This window comes from Lathyrus oleraceus, chromosome 5 (assembly GCF_024323335.1).
Source record: "Lathyrus oleraceus cultivar Zhongwan6 chromosome 5, CAAS_Psat_ZW6_1.0, whole genome shotgun sequence".
NCBI lineage: Eukaryota > Viridiplantae > Streptophyta > Magnoliopsida > Fabales > Fabaceae > Lathyrus > Lathyrus oleraceus.
The window spans coordinates 634,910,708-634,931,501 of NC_066583.1; the positions used below are offsets into that span (position 1 = coordinate 634,910,708).

The 20,794-nt window shown below is 36.5% G+C and overlaps 2 protein-coding genes across 2 annotated transcripts; both read right to left on the reverse strand.

Moving 5' to 3' along the window:
* Positions 1-431: 431 nt before the first annotated feature.
* On the reverse strand, positions 432-1,200 carry LOC127087442 (uncharacterized). Its single transcript, XM_051028328.1, has one exon. It carries the CDS (start codon positions 1,087-1,089, stop codon positions 616-618), a length of 474 nt encoding a protein of 157 aa, XP_050884285.1. The 5' UTR covers positions 1,090-1,200; the 3' UTR covers positions 432-615.
* A 15,421-nt stretch (positions 1,201-16,621) lies between these two features.
* Positions 16,622-18,319, reverse strand: LOC127087440 (serine/threonine-protein phosphatase 7 long form homolog). The gene is made up of 3 exons (XM_051028326.1): positions 17,990-18,319; positions 17,815-17,905; positions 16,622-17,730 (listed from the first exon to the last, which is right to left on the reverse strand). The coding sequence occupies exons 1-3, from the start codon at positions 18,262-18,264 to the stop codon at positions 16,657-16,659; spliced, it is 1,440 nt and encodes a 479-aa protein (XP_050884283.1). The 5' UTR covers positions 18,265-18,319; the 3' UTR covers positions 16,622-16,656.
* Positions 18,320-20,794: the final 2,475 nt, after the last annotated feature.

A 20,794-nucleotide genomic window follows, 5' to 3' on the forward strand; every position in this document is an offset into this window, starting at 1 on the left:
AGACGAAGCAAAGTAGGTTATAACGGTTTATTTTCTATTCACTTTCTCATTTAGAGTTAACGAATTATAAGTAAATAACAACCAACCTCTCTTGAACAACGTGAGAGAGCAACCTTTTTATAGACTAATAGCCTATATATGTTATCTATGATGATAACTCTCATATATGACATACATAGCTATTACACAATAAAATACATAAAACAATTTCGATTATTACATGTAGAACAGACTTCGACTATAACATGCTCATCACAGTCAAACCATGAAGTTACCGTTGTTGAAACTAAAGTTTGACCCAAATATTCCAGATACAATGATGTGTACCCCTATTGAAGACTTGAAGTACATAATAAGATCCATCAATTTAGTCTCTTATTTTATAGATTTTCTAAGTATTTTTTAATTATTTATTGATTAGCAAGAGTTAACGTAAACATATGCAAACGTATAATTAACAAGAATCAAAACCTTCACTCATGTACATTTATCAATTCTGGATTATATATCTTGAAAATAACAAAAAAGTAAAATATGGTTACTTAGCATTCACAACAACACACTCATTAATCACTAATTGACAAGGTGTAGATTGAATTAGTATTAATAATTCACTCAATCTTGCTTCCTCAACTTGCTGTAAAACCTTTTTATGAAATCTTCTGCAGCCTTATCAATTTGGTTGTCCTTCTCATCATCATCTCTCAAAGGAAATGGAGAGTCAGTCACCCTGATCAATTGCCTCACTGCAGACAATGCTGGAGATGCTTCTACAATGGCTTGATCATTGTTTAGCATATTTAGAATTGTATTCATTGCGCTCATAGTCATCGCCTCATCATGCGATGTAGAAAGTGCCTGAGTGAAAGTGAAGGAGTTGTGGGAGCGGCAGCATGAGGTGGAGCCTTGGTGGTGATGATGGAACATTAAGTTAGCAATGGCTTTTCCAGCAAGCTTGCGGCGGCGTTTGAGCATCATGTTTAGATCCTTCATTAATTTTCCCTTTGATAATTTTTTTCTCAACATGAAGAAGGCCACACGGACTATACTCCAAACTCTCTTTGATATCACTGGTACATTGTTTTCCATGATTTATTTTTTAATGAAATTATTCTTTTCCTGTAACAGTTTATGAGAGTGAGTTTGGGAGAAAGAGAGATGAAGAAATGGATTTGATTTGAGGACAAGAGAGAGACAAGTGTGATGAAGATATATATAGTGAGGAAAGGCAAAGGAAAATGAGAAATGAATATTGAATATGAAAATTATTTGGAAAAGGTTATGCTTTTTTGGAGAGGACAAAAGCTAGAAGTGCTTTACTCACTCGGTATCTTAAGATTGGTGGTTATCTAAATGTGACAATTTTACTACACTAAACATTATTTTAAATATAAACACTTGATAGGAGCACTTTTCATTTAACGTATCTTGCCAACTTATTTGATAGCTTAATTTACAAAAAAGACTTATTTTACAATCAGTTTTAAAATACGTGACAGAGGATTCACTTATAATGTGAGAATAAAATATAAAACATAGCCATATCTGTTCAATATTTGGATCTAAATTAGCCTTGAATATATTTTTCTCATATTTGCTTTTCTTACTAAACAGTCATTATATTTGTCTTTAGAATCTAGATTAACTCTTGGTTAAAAATGCCCCTATCTAGTTAGTGGATAACACATGATATCAATGTTGGTGCAAAGGTAGACTGAAAGATGAATATTCTATTAAGAGAATGACGGCTACAAAACATGATAAAAGTTACAATGATTGTCACCCTATTTATAAGCTAAAACTAGGGTTACTAGAATAGGATAAAATACTAAAATACCCTCTAACAAACTTAGGGGCTAAGAAAATAATATAATTAATAAATATGAATTACTTCTAATACCATCCCTTAATTCATATTCCATCAAAACTTGTAACACCAATTTCATCCCTTAATCTGAGGAATTGATCAGTCTTGATAGCTTTCGTCAGAGCATCTGCTAACTGTTTCTGAGTGCTGCAGTGTACAACTTCTAACACTCCCCTCTGAACTTGATGTCTCAGAAAATGATACTTGGTCTCAATGTGCTTGCTTCTCCCATGCAACACGGGGTTTCTGGCAAGATTGATTGCAGACTTGTTGTCAATCATCAGCTTCAGAGGTTTGTTTACTTTAATCTTCAGATCCTGCAATAGATTCAGAATCCACACAGCTTGGCATGCAGTAACAGCGCCTGCAATGTATTCAGCTTCACAAGTTGACAACGCCACAACAGGTTGCTTCTTGGAACACCAAGAAATGGGACCTCCCAGAAATTTGAATAAGTACCCAGACGTACTTCTTCTGTCAACTCTGTCTCCACACCAATCAGAATCTGAATAACTCAGAAGTTCTGACTCATCCTTTCTTCCAGAAGGAAATAATACTCCATACTTCAGAGTTCCCTTGATATACCTCAGAATCCTGACTGCAGCTTGGTAATGGGACCACTTAGGTTTACTCATGAACCTACTAACCATCCCAACTAAATAGCAAATATCAGGTCTGGTATTGCACAAATACCTCAGAGAACCAACCAACTGTTTGAAGGTTGTAGCGTCCACATCCTTTCCATCAGAGTCAGAATCCAGTTTCTGATTTGTATCAGAAGGTGTGACAGCAATCTTACAATTCTCCAGTTCAAATCTCTTCAGAAGTTCTAATTCATACTTGAGCTGATGCAAAATAATACCTTTCTCAGAGTATCTGAATTCCATCCCTAGAAAGTATGTCATTTTGCCTAGATCAGTCATTTCGAATTCATTCATCAGAACTTTCTTGAACTTGGCTATCTCCTGTTCAGAACTTCCAGTCAGCAGTATATCATCAACATATAAACATACCAGAGTCATATTTCCTTCAGGAGTATGCTGAACATAGACACCGTACTCCATCTCACATTTCTGAAAGCCTTGCCTCTTGAAAAATGAATCAATCTTCAGATTCCAAGCTCTGGGCGCTTGTTTCAATCCATATAGAGCTTTGTATAATCTGTACACCATCCCTTCCTGATTCTTTTTCCCAAATCCAGGAGGTTGTGACACGTAAACTTCTTCTTCTAATGGACCGTTCAGAAATGCAGATTTTACATCTAAATGCATCAGAGGCCAATTCCTGTTAGCAGCTATTGCAATCACCATTCTGATTGTTTCATGTCTTGCTACAGGTGCAAACACTTCAGAGTAATCCAGCCCAGGTTTCTGTAGAAATTCTCTGGCTACCAATCTTGCTTTATGTTTGCCAATTGAACCATCTGGCTTTAACTTCTGCTTGAAAACCCATCTGACGCTGATGGCTTTCTTGTCTTTTGGAAGTTCTGTCAGCTTCCAAGTCTTGTTTCTCTCTATAGCATCAAGTTCTTCTTTCATGGCATTCAGCCAGAGCTTCTGCTTAAGAGCCTCTTCTGTACTTATGGGTTCAGAGTCTACTAACATGGCACACTGAATAACTTCTCCTTCAGAGTCTACTTCAGTGTCTTGCAGCATGTCAAATTTTGCATATCTTCTGGGGATGTTTCTGATTCTTTGTGGTCTCTGAACTTGTTCAGAGTCTTGAGCTTCAGAGTTTCTAGCTTCAGATGGTTGACTTCCTCCAGAGCTTTGACCATCTTCAGGGGCTGACATATTTCCAGAGTCTGAATTGCCACCAGAATCTGGATTACCATCAGAGTCTGGGTCATCAGAGTCTGAATCATCAGAGTCACCTTCATCTTCTGAGTCTTCTCCAGAGTCAGAATCACTATCAGAATCAGAATCAATGTCAGAGTTTACTCCAACTTCAGAAGTTCTTAACTCTGACCTTTCTTCAGAAGTTCTAACATCAGAATCAGATTGAGACTTATCCCAATTCCAAACTTCTGATTCCTTCACAATCACATCTCTGCTGAATTCAATTTTATTGGTTTCTGGACAATAGAGCTTGTATGCACCTGTACTGTGGTACCCTATCAGAATCATCACTTTGCTTCTATCATCCAGCTTCTGTCTTCTGGCTTCTGGAACATGTTTATAGCAAACAGAACCAAACACCTTCAGATGACTAACACTTTGCTTATCTCCAGTCCACTTCTGTATTGGAACTATTTCCTTCAACTTCTTCGTAGGACATCGGTTGAGTACATACGTTGCAGTGGCAACAGCTTCTCCCCAGAGCTTCTGAGGAAGCTTCTTCTCCTTTAGCATGCTTCTCACCATATCAAGCAAAGTGCGGTTTCTTCTTTCAGCAAGACCATTGTGTTGAGGGGTATAAGGAGCAGTAACCTCATGCTCAATTCCATTCTCCTCACAGAACTTCTGGAACTCTTTGGAGTTATACTCACCTCCACCGTCAGTTCTAAGAATCTTCAACTTCTGACCACTCTGATTCTCAGCCTTCATTCTGAACTTCTTGAATTCATCAAACACCTCGTGTTTAAACTTAATAAGGGATACCCATGTCATTCTTGTGAATTCATCAACAAATAACACAAAGTATTTATTCCCTCCAATCGATGCTACTGGAAATGGACCACACACATCAGAATGTACAACTCCCAAGGCATGTTTTGCTCTTGGAGCAGTTTCTGACGCAAATGGCAATCGTGGTTGTTTTCCTTCCATGCAAACTTTGCATGACTTTTCAGGCTTCTTAATTGCAGGAATTCCATGTACCAACTTCTTTGAATTCAGATGTTTTAAGCTTCTGAAATTCAAATGACCAAATCTTCTGTGCCACAGCTCACTCTCCTTCTCAGCACTTGTTGCACTAAGACATTCTGAGTCTGCAGTTCTGACATTCACCTTGAATGTTCTATTCCTTCCCTGTTCTGACTCCATAATCAACTTCTGATTGCAGTCATACAGCTTCAGAAGATTGTCCTTCATGGTAACTGAAAAACCTTTCTCAATTAATTGTCCTACACTCATCAGATTGCTTCTGATGTCAGGTACATACCACACGTTCTGAATCAATGCTGTTTTCCCATTGTTCAGAATCACTCTGACATTTCCCATACCTTCTGCATTAAGATATTTGTCATCAGCACATCTGATCTTTGTCCTCTTTTCAGAGTCAAAGTCAACCAGCCATTTCTTGTTTCCAGTAAGATGATTTGAACAGCCAGTGTCCATATACCACCAGTCTATCAGATCCATATCATCAGATTCAGAGGCCATCAATAGCACAGATTCGTCATCAGAACTTCTGGCTATATTTGCTTCTTCTGATTTTCTCTCCTTGTTTGACCAACAGTCTCTAGCAAAATGACCAAACTTCTTACAGCAGTAACATTGGATTTTCTTCTTGTCATACTTCTCTTTTCCCTTCTGGGCATTCTTTTGTCTATCAGAGGTTGAGCTTTCTGACTTCTGACCACCATCAGATCTTCTCCTGGCTTCTGACTGCTTCTGATACCTCCTATCAGAAGTTGCTTTCAGAGCCTGCTGCTCTACTTCCCTTTCAGAGGTTCTCTCAGTTAAACGCAACTCTTGCGCTTCTAGACTGCTCTGCAGCTCTTCAATTCTCATGGTGCTCAGATCTTTGGAATGTTCTATTGCTACCACAATGTAATCAAATTGACAGGTAAGGGATCTCAATACCTTCTCCATGATTGTTTCTTCAGAAAGAGTTTCTCCACACGCTTTCATCTCATTAGTGATCAGAATCACTCTGGAGATGTATTCAGAAACTTTCTCATTATTCTTCATGTTGAGATTCTCATATTGTTTTCTCAAGGACTGAAGCTTCACCTTTTTCACTGATGCGTCACCACCATAACATCTAACCAGTGTGTCCCACGCAGCCTTTGCTGTCGTTGAATCTGCAGTCTTCTCAAACACATTTACATCAACACATTGATGAATGAAGAACAATGCTTTCTGATCCTTCTTCCTTACTTCCTTCTGCGCGTTTTTCTGTTCATCCGTCGCATCTGCTGCTACCGGAACATAACCATCAGTGACAAGATCTAGAACATCTTGAGCACCGAACAGTACACGCATTTGGATCATCCAACGATTCCAGTTTTTACCGTCAAATACCGGAAGTTTGGTGTTCATGTTGCCGTTTCCGTTCATCTTTCTACCTTGCACAGTACACTCAGATTTCTCACACAGTGTTTCCCAACCCACAGAATTAAAATTCTGATCAGATTTTGTTCAAGATTCAACACGAATCTAAGAATCAAAATCAAACACACAAGACCTCACGTTCACTCGTGTTTCCCGTGTTTCCCAATGAATCCGAACCGGAGCTCTGATACCAATTGTTGGTGCAAAGGTAGACTGAAAGATGAATATTCTATTAAGAGAATGACGGCTACAAAACATGATAAAAGTTACAATGATTGTCACCCTATTTATAAGCTAAAACTAGGGTTACTAGAATAGGATAAAATACTAAAATACCCTCTAACAAACTTAGGGGCTAAGAAAATAATATAATTAATAAATATGAATTACTTCTAATAATCAACTCTATAATTTGCCATGTACACTGACCCTCCTATTTCTTTTTGGCTTTTTAATCACTTTTTTGGGGGACAATTATAGGGTTCTATCTGAAATTTGGATAACAATGCCTATTCTGGATAATCTCAACTTTGCAGTACAACAACTATATACATCATAGTAACAGCTTTCAACAAAGGTCTCAGAAGAGAAAAGTTTGTATAGCATACATTGCATCTATATAATCTATAATGTTATCCATTTTTTAGCATCTTTTCTCTAGATAGGGTTGGTTCAATGATGTCTAAATAAAATTTTTGATGAGGCCCTTTTAAAATTAATTTTCTCTCTTCAAAATAATTTTTTATTTTGTATCTTTTTAGTCATTAGATGAAGCACGCATGTATACATTATGTTCGGTAAAAATTTTATAATCAATTTTATTTATCTTTCAAGATGCGTCAAAATATTGTTGAAGATGATGCTCTAAAAAATCGACAAACAATAAATATACTGTTTTTTTAGAATTTCCCGTGGAAATATATCCGTAGATATACATGCAGATTTTGTTTCAACTTCAATAAAAAAAATTTTAAATAAAATAATATTTTTGTATAAAAGCTTAATAGATTTTAATATTTTCTAAAATTAATGATAGACTTTATTTAAATTTATCAAAATTAATTTTTATTCATTTTTAAGCTTTAAATTCAAACTTATTTTCTTTAAGATGATTTTATTACATATTAGTCTCATTTAATACAAAATTTTTAAAGATTTCATAATTGTTATAAGAGTATTTGAAAAATATTTATAAAATTAGAATGAAATTTTCAATCCCTACTTGTTCTATTTTACTAATTATTTGTTCTCTCTCTCTCTCTATATATATATATATATATATATATATATATATATATATATATATATATATATATATATAATATATATATTATGATTATGATGATTCAACTTGTTCATGTGAATTTCATGTACAAATTGGCCACATAGAATGGTTTTCTCCATTCATAAAAAGACATCTAAATAAATACCACTTAATATTTCTTATATCCATAGCCATACAACTTGTAAGGAACTATTAGATTGTTTATCACCATGAATTGTATTTTCATAATATCAGATAGTTTAAAGATGTATGTCACCCTCACATGATTTATCTCATCTAGGACATTTTTAAATTTCAATTCATTTATTTCCATTTTATAAAAAAATTCTCCATCCATCCTTTTAGCTACGTTTTATCCTTAGCTCGTAAGTGATAGATAAGTCAGAATCGATGTTTAATTATCTTTCTTTCAAGAAAAATATTATAATATGTTATTCACATTTAAATTTGATTATATCTAATTTTTTAAATAAATTATAATAAATAATAATATACTTTAACTAGATTGATCATCGGGTTGAATGTTTCGTATGTATAATATTAATTCAAAATTAAACAATATCTTGACCAAAAAATATAGTATATAATTAAAAAATTTAAATATCTAAACAAGACAAGTACAATTTTTTTTATCAGAATCAAGTTTAAACTTTGATCAATATAAGCTTGCAATTCATTAATTAGGACTTTACATCTTCACTTTAAAATTACACATAGATTATCTATGTCAATAGTAACCTATGAAAGAAAACACTATATAACACTTTCATGTTTCAATAATCTACCTTTCTTTTATGTCAAATATGACTATTTTTTTTTAGTTTACTCATATCATAATATCAATTATCTTAATAATAGTAATCACATTGAAGAGCGTGATTAATTCAATAAAGCAGTTAATCAGAATTTTTAAAATTTTAAATGTGGCATTTAAAAAAAATAATATTGGAATATAACAAACCATATGTAATTCACAATAAATTAAATTATCATGTTTGTTTTAACTTAAAAATATTTAAATTTTCTCTTTGTATTTTCAAAAATAAGTTTTTAGAAAACATTTTTTAAAAATTATAAATTTTATTTAATTTATTTTTCTAATTTGAAAGATTAAATTAGACATTTTATAGCATTAATATACACTATTGAAGATTTTAATATAGTGAAAATCACAATTTTTTTAAAAAATTATATTCCAAAAGTGATTATTATGAACATTTAAAATAGTTTTAAAATTAAATAATTATTTTTAAAATTTTGATATCCAAAAATGAAATATTTAAAATAACTATTCAAATTAAATTTTCTTTTGAATTTTTTATAAAAAAAAATTCTTAACTCTTTTTACGTATCATATTACATAAAAAAACATTATTCTAACCATAGCTAAAGTTTTGAATAAAAGAGTGAATTTACTTGTAAATATAACAAAACGTTGGAAACTTCCTGGGAGCTATAGCTAGAAAGTGATCTCTCACATCAATCTCCCACAAACCTTAATTCACATTTTCAAGTTTCAATCAAATACTTCACTTTATGGGCTGCCACTTTTCATTATTATAACTCAAGACATTTTTCATATTAAAATAATTGGAAAAACAGTTTTTTAATCAATTTGAATAAAGAAAAAGAGAAAAAGAAGAGTGTGCGTGGGAGGAAAAAAAAGGAAAAGTTGAGAAAGGCAACAAAATTTGGGAGTGTCCGTCCAGCTGGTGGAATCATATTAGGACAGTGAAGTACAATCAACCAATTGTTTGTCATATACCTAAATATTTTCAAATCTCCATACTAAAATAATTAGGCAAAAAGATAACAGTTTAAATATATCAACTCTGGATAATATAGATTCTTTTTTAAATAACCATAATTTTCATAATAAATTCTAAAATATTTTTTTTAAAAATATTTTTTTATAAAATAATCACCTTTTAAAACAGATGCGCATCCATTTTCCATAATGAGGAGGTGCCACCTTTAGTGGCGCATGCATTAACTTGTTCATGAGGATGGGTCAATGCCTATGGCGCCTGCTTGTTGCATGTGGTGTATGCACCAATTCATCTCACGCATACACCCTTGTATTATTATTTTTTAATTTTTAATTTTATTTATTATTTATTTATTTTTTATGTATTTATTAAATAATAAAAAATAATATAAAAATAATAATTTTACATGATATAATAAATGTTACATGGGATTGAGAAAAATTTAATGACCGACCCGATCGAAACGTCCCCCTGTTCCACATTCAGGTGCGTTAGCTTGTCTTTGTGGTCTCCCACGATTTTCCTGAGGTGTGTGGGGTCTTTGCGTGTTGATCTGATCGAATGATGACTGGTGTGAAGGTCTGACGGATGTTCCAGCGGTATTTGACAGATGTGTCATCATTTGTTCCCAATATCCGGAGGGACTCTGGCCAACGGCGCTTCCGTAATGGAGTTCGGTGCCCATGTTATCGTAGTTAAGTCGATGGGGTTCGGTGGATTTTGGACGGTATAGTTGCCTGAATTGGGACATTGAATCGTTTTGGAAACGAAGCAATGGTTCCTGGGGTGTATTATAGTTAAACAATGGTTGTGTGTTTTGGTAATGAGATGTTTGAGTGGTCATTGGTGGGGGGCTACGATGAAGTGACCCATATGAATCATCTGGCCTATAGACGGTTTTCGTTGAAGCGTATGGTTGTTGGTGGGTAGTGTTTGATTCTTAGTTTTGTGGTTGGGTGGGTGACATGAATGGATTGCGACGTTGGGTGTTTGATTGTTGGGTGGATGACATGAATGAGTTGCGAGGTTGGGTGTTTGGTTGTTGGGTGTATGTGGTAGGTCGATGGTGTGAGGTTGATTGTTGAGTTTGGGTGGTTTGACATTGGTGTTGGACGGGGACTTGTTGTTGGGCGTACGATGACGAAGCTAGTTGGAGTGGATCAATCAAATACTGCGGCTCATACACAAATTGTTGTGTTGTCACCGACCTAAACCATGTCATATATTGTTGAGTTGGTCTTGCGCCATGGATGACTGGTTCGTTTAAGATGTGTTGTGGCGATTCCTCCATTGACGACACATCTATTTTGCAAAGTCTCTCCAGTCGGAATATTCCCATTGGACATCAACTCTTTTTTGATGTCAATTCCCCAAACACGTAAGAGGTTCTGGAATCTGTTGTTGCATGCCGAACTGCAGTTTTACCCGGTCACTCTGGTGCATTTCCACAGTAGTGAACCGGATAATTGGTGTCTTTGCTATCCAAACTGCAGCGTCGTCATGGTTAACCTGATGATCAAGTCCCAGATATGGCCTCCAGATAAACTATACAACAATACGATATGATTAGATGATAAATAATTTGATAAGTATTTTTAAATTAAAATTGAGTTGTGTAGGAATATTATATCGCATGCTCCAATGTGGCCTAATAGATTGTGATAGACTACTATAGCGTGTTTCAGACACCTATTGTAGTTCATCCCCCTTACTGACCACCTAGATAAAAAAAATCGTAAAATATTATTTACATTTATTTATAATATAAAGTATAATTAATTAAATGGTAAAATGTTGAACTTACTTTGTTACAAGGAAGAGTCGCCCATGGTCTTGGTGCTTGCATGTGAATTTTCACATGCAAGGAAGATGCGCCATAGGCATTGGCGCCTAGGTCACTTTTTCATGAAGACACGCTCATTGTCTTGGCGCCTAGGTTGCTTTATGAGCCTAGGGAATGGGCGTATGTTTGGACTATTAGGGCAGAGATCCTTATGTGTATATGCAAGGATCTTTGAAACAAGGAGACACATTTCTCACAAAAGAGGATTGTGTAAAAACCATTAAAAAATTTCACATGGAACTATCAACTGATTTCAGAGTTGATAGAACTAACGCATTGAGGTACAAATTTTATTGCCCGAATGAGCACTGCCTTTTTAGGTTATCAGCTTCGTACCGGAAGAGGAGCGATTCTTGGGAGATTGGATCCATGGGTCCAGTTCACACATGCATGCTGACAAACCCAATGTAGGATCATCGGAAATTAAGCTCTCAGCTAATATGCGATGAAATATTGCCTGTCATTGGCGACAATTTATCGTTAAAGGTGAGTACAATAATCTCACATATTAGGGCAAAACACGAGTACACTCTATCATATAGGAAGGCATGGATAGCTAGCACAAAGGTTGTTGAAAAAGTTACTGATGGCAGTGGCACAAGATGACAACAACGACATTTTTCCAATCGTCTTTGCCCTTGTTGAAGGGGAGACTGCTGAGGGATGAAGTTTTTTCCTAAGAAATCTATGATTACACGTTGCACCTCATTCTAACTTATGTTTGATCTACGATAGACACCCTTCAATCATCAGTGCATATAATAACATTGATAATGGCTGACAAAATCCTCCTTCGACAGATGTCTTCTGTATTAGACATATTGTTAAGAATTTCATGCGGGAAATCAAAGATAAGACGTTGCGGAAGAAGGTTGTCAATGTAGGTTACACATTATCATAACCTTCTTTCAAACACTACCACGAAGAAATAAGATTGTCAAACGAAGATGCAGTACGGTGGATCGACATTATTCCATTGGAGAAGTGGACTAGGGCATACGATAACGGTCAACGTTGGGGCCACATGACAACAAATCTTGTGGAATCAATGAACTATGTATTCAAAGGCATCCGTAACCTACCTATAACCGCTTTGGTGCAGGCAACACATTTCAGGATATGGGCGCTGTTTGAAACCAGACGTTCCAAATGGAGTTCAGTGTTGCAATCTGGGCAGTTGTTCAGTGATGCTTCAATGAAATTCATTAGATATGAAGCTGTCAAAGCAAACACACATGTGGTTACGGTGTTTGACCGTACTAAAGGTTGATATAGTGTTGCCGAGTCCATGGATCACAATGACGGCATGCCGATGGGACAGTATAGAGTCGAACTAGATAGAGGTTGGTGCGATTACGGAAAGTTTCAAGCCTTTCGTACGCCCTGTTTCCATGTCATTGCGGCATGCTCAAAGGTTCGAAGGGATCCATCATACTCGCTATCTGACGTTTACAAAATCACCAGCCTATCAAATGTTTATAAAATTAGTTTTTTCGTAGTGGCAAAAGAGGATTACTGGCAAGAATATCAAGGGGACATCGTCTGGCACAACAAAGTTATGCGAAGGAAGAAAAAGGGTCGCCCAAACAGCACCTGGATTCGAACCAAAATGGATATGGCGAAGAAAATGATTAGATTATGTAGTTCATGCCGTCATCCAGGTCACAATCGTACTAACTGTCCTAGTGTTGGAATGAGCACAACCAGATAAATTCAAATGTACCTCTGTTGCAATATATGAAAAACTAAATTTATTTCATATTATAAGTTTGTGAGGAAATATAATTACATAAACAACAACACAAACAATTAAAACAGCTACAATATAATAACTAAGCGATTACAACCATCAAAACAATTTCGAACATGTAATGCATCATCCTATTGTTGGTGTAAGCCTTAGAGGCCAATACTTTTGGTACTTGTATTGAATTATTTATTAATAATAAAAGGTTTTTCCTTTATTATGGTTGTTTAATAAAGTCCCTAGAATAGCTAGTCCGTTTAATATCTCAAGTGTGACTTAATCATGAGATCACATTAAACATAAGGACACTATTCTTAAAGTATCTATAGTCGAGCCTTATTGTGAAGTGGGATAACATTAAAGCATTAAGACTATTATGTATATAGACTGATGATCACATCTCATGGATCATGGATAAAGAGTTATCAAGTCTTAAACATAGGTATGCATGTTAAGAGTAATATTTATACTGGATTGACCCGCTATGAGAATACTATATAGAATGTTATGCAAAGTGTCATAAGTTATTCTCATGGTGATAATGGTGTATACCACCCTTCGACCTGAAACCACTATGGACCCTAGTTGTAGAGTCGAGTGCCTTATTGTTGATCAAACGTTGTCCGTAACTGGATAACCATAAAGATAGTTGATGGGTACTCCACGAAGCATGCTAAGGGACATGAGTGACCTAAATGGAATTTGTCCATCATGCGTAACAGGATAAATGTCTATGGGCCCAATATTGAACTGGACAAGGATGACACGGTCTATGCCTTGTGTTCAATATAGACATAAGGGTAAAAGGGTAATTGTACACATAAGTATTATCACAAAAGGATTTGTCAGATCACGTGACATTTTCGTGTCTTGGGTAGCAGTGATGTGTTGCTAGATACCGCTCACTATTTATTATGTTAAATACGTGATTTAATATAATTGCCAATGCCGCGAAAATCTATAGGGTCACACACAAAAAGACGGATTGATGAGAGATAAAGTAACTAAGGCGTAAGGTACGGTGCACTTAAGTGAATTGTAGAACATCGTAAGGTACGGCGTACTTAAGTAGAATACGAAATATGGTAAGGTACCATGTGCTTAAGTGATTTTGGCATATTATAAGATATGGGTCACATACACTTAAGTGAGCTTTTTAGCTTGCAGCCCACACAAGTGGTTCTATAAATAAAACCCTTGTGCAGAAGCATTTGTGCAGTTGCAATTTCATTTCTCTCTCTCTCTCTCTCTCTCTCTCTCTCTCACTCACTCACTCAAAGCCTTCATTCGTAGTAGCTAGCACTGAGATTGAAGGAATTTGTTCGTGTGGACTGAGTAGAGGTGTTATCATCGTTCAACATTCGTGATCGCTCCGTAGATCTGTATCAAAGGTTTCGATCGTCACAAGAGGTAACGATTCTATCACTGATCATGCTCATTCGTAAGGATCACTAAAGGAGAATTTTTTAAAATTCCGCTGCATTTTGGATTGCCCTTCTCCTTCACCTATGAACGTCTCGGTCAGTCTTAATATTCATCCATTCAAGCACTTCTCAATTTTGGTTGAACGTGGACACAAGCCATTGGATTCTTCTAATCCTTTCACCATCCCCAATTTCTCCATCTAACCAATTGTTCAATGTCCGATTAAGACGTCCAAACGAATCTATATTGCAAAGTCGAATCTTTATCGAAGACGCAACGACGAAAAATATTAAATTGACATTTCACTGGTGAATGTATTCAGACATGGTTAAAACTCAAAAATTTGAAGGAGACTGAACTTGAATGAAAGAAAATATGGTTGTAGGATAAGATTGTGTGAAAAATATAGCTGAAGGCCGAGGTATATATACAGAGTAGATAAAAAATGTATGCGCCAAGAGGCTAGGCGCCTGACATGTCAACACATGAAGGCGCCATAGGCATTGGCGTCTCCTCATTAGGCAATATGCAGGAGCCATAGGCATTGGCGCCTCCTCATAAGGCTTCCAATGCAGGCACCATAGACCTTGGCGCCTCCTCATGATGGAGAATGGATGCGCCAGTTCATCTGGCACATCTGTTTTAAAAGGTGGTTAGTTTAGAATTTTTTTTTTTTAAAATGATTATTTTGAAATTTAATTTGAAAATTGTGAATATTTTGAAAAAAAATCGATTATATATATTGAGAAAATAACCAAAAAGAAATTATGGTTACTTAACATTTATAAAAACTGTTTTTCTTTGAGAAAGAGAGATGGATTTGATTTGAGGACAAGAGGGAGGAGGGTGGTGAGGTTATATATAGTTGGAGGAAAGCAAAAAGAAGGAAAATAAAAAATGAATATTGAATCCAGCATATGGAAATTGAATAAACCGTGGGTGGATACATGCTTTGTGTTGCTTTGAATAAGAAATGAATAATGCTTAGTACATTATTGGGGGAGAGGCTATGCTTTTTGGAGAGGACAAAAGGAGTGCTTTACAATACTTAACTTAGTTGACACTAGAAAATCACTTTCATATATAAAGAAATATCCACGTATCATTATTAGATTAGATTTATTGCTTCTAGTAACACTTCTTTTATGGAACATGTGTAAATAAAAATTATACTTACAAAGATATATTAATAAGTTATATACAACAAAATAATTTAATTAAAGATATTAATTATTGTAAAAATTAAAATAAATTACCTTTTTATCCCGCTTTATTAAAAAAGTAAAAAACAAAAATAAATTTCTCTTTTTATTTATTATAAAAATAAATTGGATTTTTTACCAATATACCCTACTTTTTCAAATAAATTCCCTAAATAACCCAGGTTTCAAAAAATTTCCCAATATACCCCACTTTTAGAGGGAGGCGCCAATTGGATTGGCGCCCCCTCTTAAAAATTGCAAGGAGGCGCCAATTGGATTGGCTAGGGCACCTGCCCTAGCCAATCCAATTGACGCCTATGTGTAATTTTTAAGAGGGGGCGCCAATCCAATTGGCGCCTCCCTTAAAAAAGCTTCAAATAAAAAAACTTCCAACATGAAAGTTGTAGATCTTTTCAAGACAATGAATTTGGATATAAATTTTGTATCATTTGGATTTTTTATGAGAAAGTTATGGGCAGTTGAAGTTGGACTTCTGAGTTTTTTAACTGTTATCTGAGTCATAATGTTTTGTATTATTGCATGTGTTTCTTTTAGGAATATGAATTTTTGTCCAACATAACATTTGAAGTAGACATCTTAAATTTTCCATTGCACTTGGTCCCACCTCAAAATAATTAAAAATGACTGAGTTAGGTCCCTGCGAACTTGACCCAAAATTAGGGTTTCTGTCAAAACAAGTGTATGTGAATTTTGCCAAAAGGGACCAACTTCAAGCCCTTTAGTTTGAATGATAAAAGCCTCAAATGACAAAACCTTCAACATAAAAGTTGTAGATCTTTTCAAGATAATGAATTTGGACTAAAGTTTTGCATCGTTTGCAATTTTTATGAGAAAGGTATGGGCACCTGAACTTGGACTCTTTGACATTTTATCTGTTATCTGACCTATAATGTTTTGTATTATTGCATATGTTTGTGTTAGAGTTATGAATTTTTGTCCAACATAACAAGTGAAGTAGACATCTTAAATTTTCCATTGCACTTGGTCCCACCTCAAAATAATTAAAAATGAGTGAGTTATGTCCCTGCGAACTTGACCCAAAATTAGGGTTTCTGTCAAAACAAGTGTATGTGAATTTTGCCAAAAGGGACCAACTTCAAGCCCTTCAACATAACAATAATAAGTGATAGAATTAGGGTTTCTGACCTATAAATTTTTGTATTATGATATGTGTTTATTTTAGAATTATGAAAGAAACCTAATGTTTGGAGTTTACACAAAGATAAATTAGACATAATACGAATTGATATTAATAAAATTTGGATTTTACACAATGAATCCTAATGGTGATGACCGGGATCACCTAACCGACCTCCGGTCCCACATCCCCTAGCTACCCTAACCCTTGGCCCTAACCCACGTTGACGATTCTGCACCGGTGGTTGTTCATCTGATGGTCCAGGAGCGTCATTACCTCCTACAGGAGAAGATCCGTTGAGGTATTCAGCCAACTCAGCATAGTCTTCAGTATTCAATGATGGTGTACCGGCGTAGCTGAGCTCATGACCCATGCCAGAGAAGTTGGGGTGTGGTTGACTCATGGATGGGCGACCAGGACGGTTGAAGGGGGACATGGGTGACAATGATGGGTCTAGGAAAGGTTGGAAAGGTTGTTGGGGTGTTTGGAAGAGATATGGTTGTGGGATGTTTTGGTATTGTGATGTTTGGGGTTCTTGGCTACGGTAGGTGATGGGGCGGTTAGTGTTTTGGGTAAGGCGACTTTGGTAGGGTGATGGTGTGGGTGCGAAGCGATGTTCGGTCGAAGGTTGATGGTCCATTTGTTGGTGGTGGTATGGGGGATGTTCTTGGTTTTGGGGTTGGGTGAATGGCATGTTTTGGTTGTATGTTTGTGTGTTTGTGGAACGGAAAGTTTGTCGGATAGGTGGTTGTGAGTAACCGGGCTGAGAATGTTGTTGGGGGTTAGATGTTGAGCCTTCTTGTGTGTAACTTGTCTGGCGTGGGTCGTAGAGGTACATATCATCGGCGATGAATTGAAATCCAACTGATCTATACCAAGCCATATAAGTACGACTTGGTTTTACCTCATTTGGCATGACTGCGTCAGTTAAGACATGGTCATGACGGTGCTTCCACTTGCGACACTCTGATCTTGCGAAGGTTTGCCAAGGGTTGTAGTTCCATTGGTCGTTCACTTTACGCATATGCCATTCTCCTAGGCTAGCTGGGGGATCTGGGATGTTCTGGACCATACCAAACTGCAGCTTCACACGATCGGTGTTGTGCAGCTCCACTGTTGTGAACCGTATTATCGGTGTGCATGTTGTCCATACGGCTGCGTCTTCAGGGTTGATCTGATGCTCATGATCCATATTAAGGTATGGACGCCAAATGAACTGAAATGTTAAAGACAATAGGATTTAAATGAATGTAGAAAAAGTCAACATAATATGAAGAAATAATGTAATTATTTTGCTTACGTCTGCCGGTCGAAGGTGATCCAACAGGTTGCGATATTGAGTAATACAGTGTCTCGGACATCTTTTGTAATTCATACCGCGTGCCGACCATCTACACCAAAAAGTTAAAATAAATTAGTTATGGGTAATAAACTGTAAGGAAGGAAGTAAAGATATAGCAATTTAAACAACTTACTTTTTTGCATATGGAAAAGTGAAGGGGTTGTTATTGACCGGTGCTAGAGACGGTAGTCTTGACCATCCCCATGCTTGTAGCAAAACAGCACATCCAGAAAATGTAGAAGTATCTTTGTGGGAGTTTTTGCACAAAGAACTATAGAGATAGGCTAGACATGCGGATCCCCAACTATAACTACCTATTCTATCTATATGTCTAAGTAAAGGTAAGTACATAATATGCATGCTAGAACCACTACCTTCGGGAAATAAAAAGGATCCTATTAACAACATAATGTAACACCTAGTTTTGATGATTCGAGCATCTTCGGTAGAATGCTCATCTAAATAAAAACTATTATAATATGACTTTAGGCGTGAAAGTAGTATACCTTGTCCCCTAGCATTATCATCTAACAAATCAGTGTTTAAAAGCTCCATGCAAATTGAATTTGGAAAGTTGGTCTTACCATTAACATCTTTGCCTTCAATTCGTAGTCCTAAAAGCATGTAGACGTCTTCTAACGTCACGGTACACTCACCGGTTGGAAACCAAAATGTGTGTGTCTCTGGCCTCCATCTTTCGCATAAGGCTAGAATGAACTTGTTATCTATAGACCAAGACATAATTTTGCTAAGGTGACCAAAACCGGCGAGTTCAACATAAGGTTGAATCATCGGGTCCATTGGGACAAATTCGTGGACTCGAGTGCGAAACCTTGAGACATCCTATAATAGAAATAATGTAACACTTGACTAAGTCGGTATTTCAAAATAAAATGGGGTTGGTGGAGATGAAACATAAAAAAGAAGTATAAGAAAAAACTTACGTATGTCGCGATGTTTGCAACTGTTCCTCTGTGTGCTTCGCCCATTGTGAGTAAAGACATATTGTTGGGGAGTTGGTGTAGATGAAAATGGAAGATTTTGTTGAAGATGAAATTGTAAAAGAAGTAATGTAGATGAAATAGTGAGAAATGTAGATGAGATAGTGAGAATGTTGGTGTGGAAGAATTGTTGAAGGAGTGGATCAATTTATAGGCAAATGGAGGACTGCATGGAAAATTGTGTTTGCATGGTGTCTCCACCTCATTTGGCGACCATGTACAACATTAAGGAGGTGGCGCCATTCAAATTGGCGACACCATAGGGTACATGCATGCAAGGCTAGTTCTGAATGCTTGGTTTCGAGGACTGACTACATGGGGGCGCCATTCAAATTGGCGACCATGTACAAGCCTTAAAGGTAGGCGCCAAACCAATTGGCGCCACCTTCTGCATGTCTGACACGTGGCATTGTTGTCTCCTGCATGCTGAACAAAACACTTATGGATGGCTTGCATGATTGACACTTCATCTCTGACCATCTTAGGTGTCCGACACGTGTCTGTCTTGTCTCCTGTATGCTGATGACTACCTTCTTGATAGCTTGCCTGGCTGACACATCAACTCACACTGTCTTGCAGGATTGACACATCATCTCAGAGACGTGGCTCTCTAGTATCCTGCATGCTGAATACTCACTTCTGTCTTGCATGACAGACACATCAAGACTTGACTAGCTAGCATGCTTAGGTGTCCGACACGTGTCTGTCTTGTCTCCTGTATGCTGATGACTACCTTCTTGATAGCTTGCCTGGCTGACACATCAACTCACACTGTCTTGCAGGATTGACACATCATCTCAGAGACGTGGCTCTCTAGTATCCTGCATGCTGAATACTCACTTCTGTCTTGCATGACAGACACATCAAGTCTTGACTAGCTAGCATGCTTGACACATCAACTCACACTGTCTTGCATGACAGACACATCAACTCTTGACTAGCTAGCATGCTTGACACATCAGGTCACACTGTCTTGCATGACAGACACCTCATCTCTGAAATTACTTGCATGCTTGACACGGTATCTCAGACTAGCTTCAATGTGAGACACTGATACCATCTATTTAAGTGTCTTACTATCACATTCATCTGCACTTGCAAAATCCTTTTCATCCTCACTCACATTCATCTTCACTCACATTAATACTTATCATCTGCAAAATACTTAGCATCTTCACTCACATTCATCTGCACTTGCAAAATAGTTTTCATCTCCAAAATGTCATCTTCATCATTATACAGTATCAACGTTCACTGCAACGGTGAAACTTTTGAGTCTGAGATTCATGGTTTTTGTTTTAAAAACACTGATACCATTAGAGTCACGATGAAGAGAAATGCAACCTTTTTGCATTTCAAAAAAAGAATACAATCCTTCATAGCATCAGGTAATGTGTCAAAGATGACATATCAGAATCCTATATTTTTTGAGAATGGTCAATGCAAGTTTTTCCCCCTAAAGATACGAGACGATGAAGATGTTGAAAGCATGTTTCTTAGTCATGAACATTCAGGCATGGATTGTATCGAGTTGTACATTACTCTACAGCCATGTATACCGTCTCAACAGTCTCAACTAACAGATCAGGATCCAACTGGTGGAGATGCTGCAGATGATGCACAATGGTCAGATGAACTCAACCCAGAAGCAGAAGTAGAGGTCGGCGTTATTGATGAAGAAGAAGAGGAGACTGAGATACAGGTTGATCACATCCTGAATAACGACGATGAAGATGAGGCTCAACCACCACCAATACCTCCTACTCATGCCTATATTCCTCCTCAACATATGACAAATATGGCTCTTAACGACGATGAAATGTCCGACAGTGTCTTCTATAATCCGTATCCGAGACCAGTAGGCGAATTAAAGGTGGGAGACATGTTTCGTACCAAAGAGGAATGTGTCTTGGCAATCAAAAAATACCACATGAACA

Excerpts from the sequence above, each read along its gene's own strand:
- LOC127087442 (XM_051028328.1), bottom strand. The coding sequence starts at position 1,089 with ATGGAAAACAATGTACCAGTGATATCAAAGAGAGTTTGGAGTATAGTC.
- LOC127087440 (XM_051028326.1), bottom strand. The coding sequence starts at position 18,264 with ATGTTGTTAATAGGATCCTTTTTATTTCCCGAAGGTAGTGGTTCTAGC. Across the intron at positions 17,906-17,989 it reads ACTTTTCCATATGCAAAAAA|ATGGTCGGCACGCGGTATGA; the intron begins GTAAGTTGTTTA and ends TTTTTGGTGTAG. Across the intron at positions 17,731-17,814 it reads ATCACCTTCGACCGGCAGAC|TTCATTTGGCGTCCATACCT; the intron begins GTAAGCAAAATA and ends TTAACATTTCAG.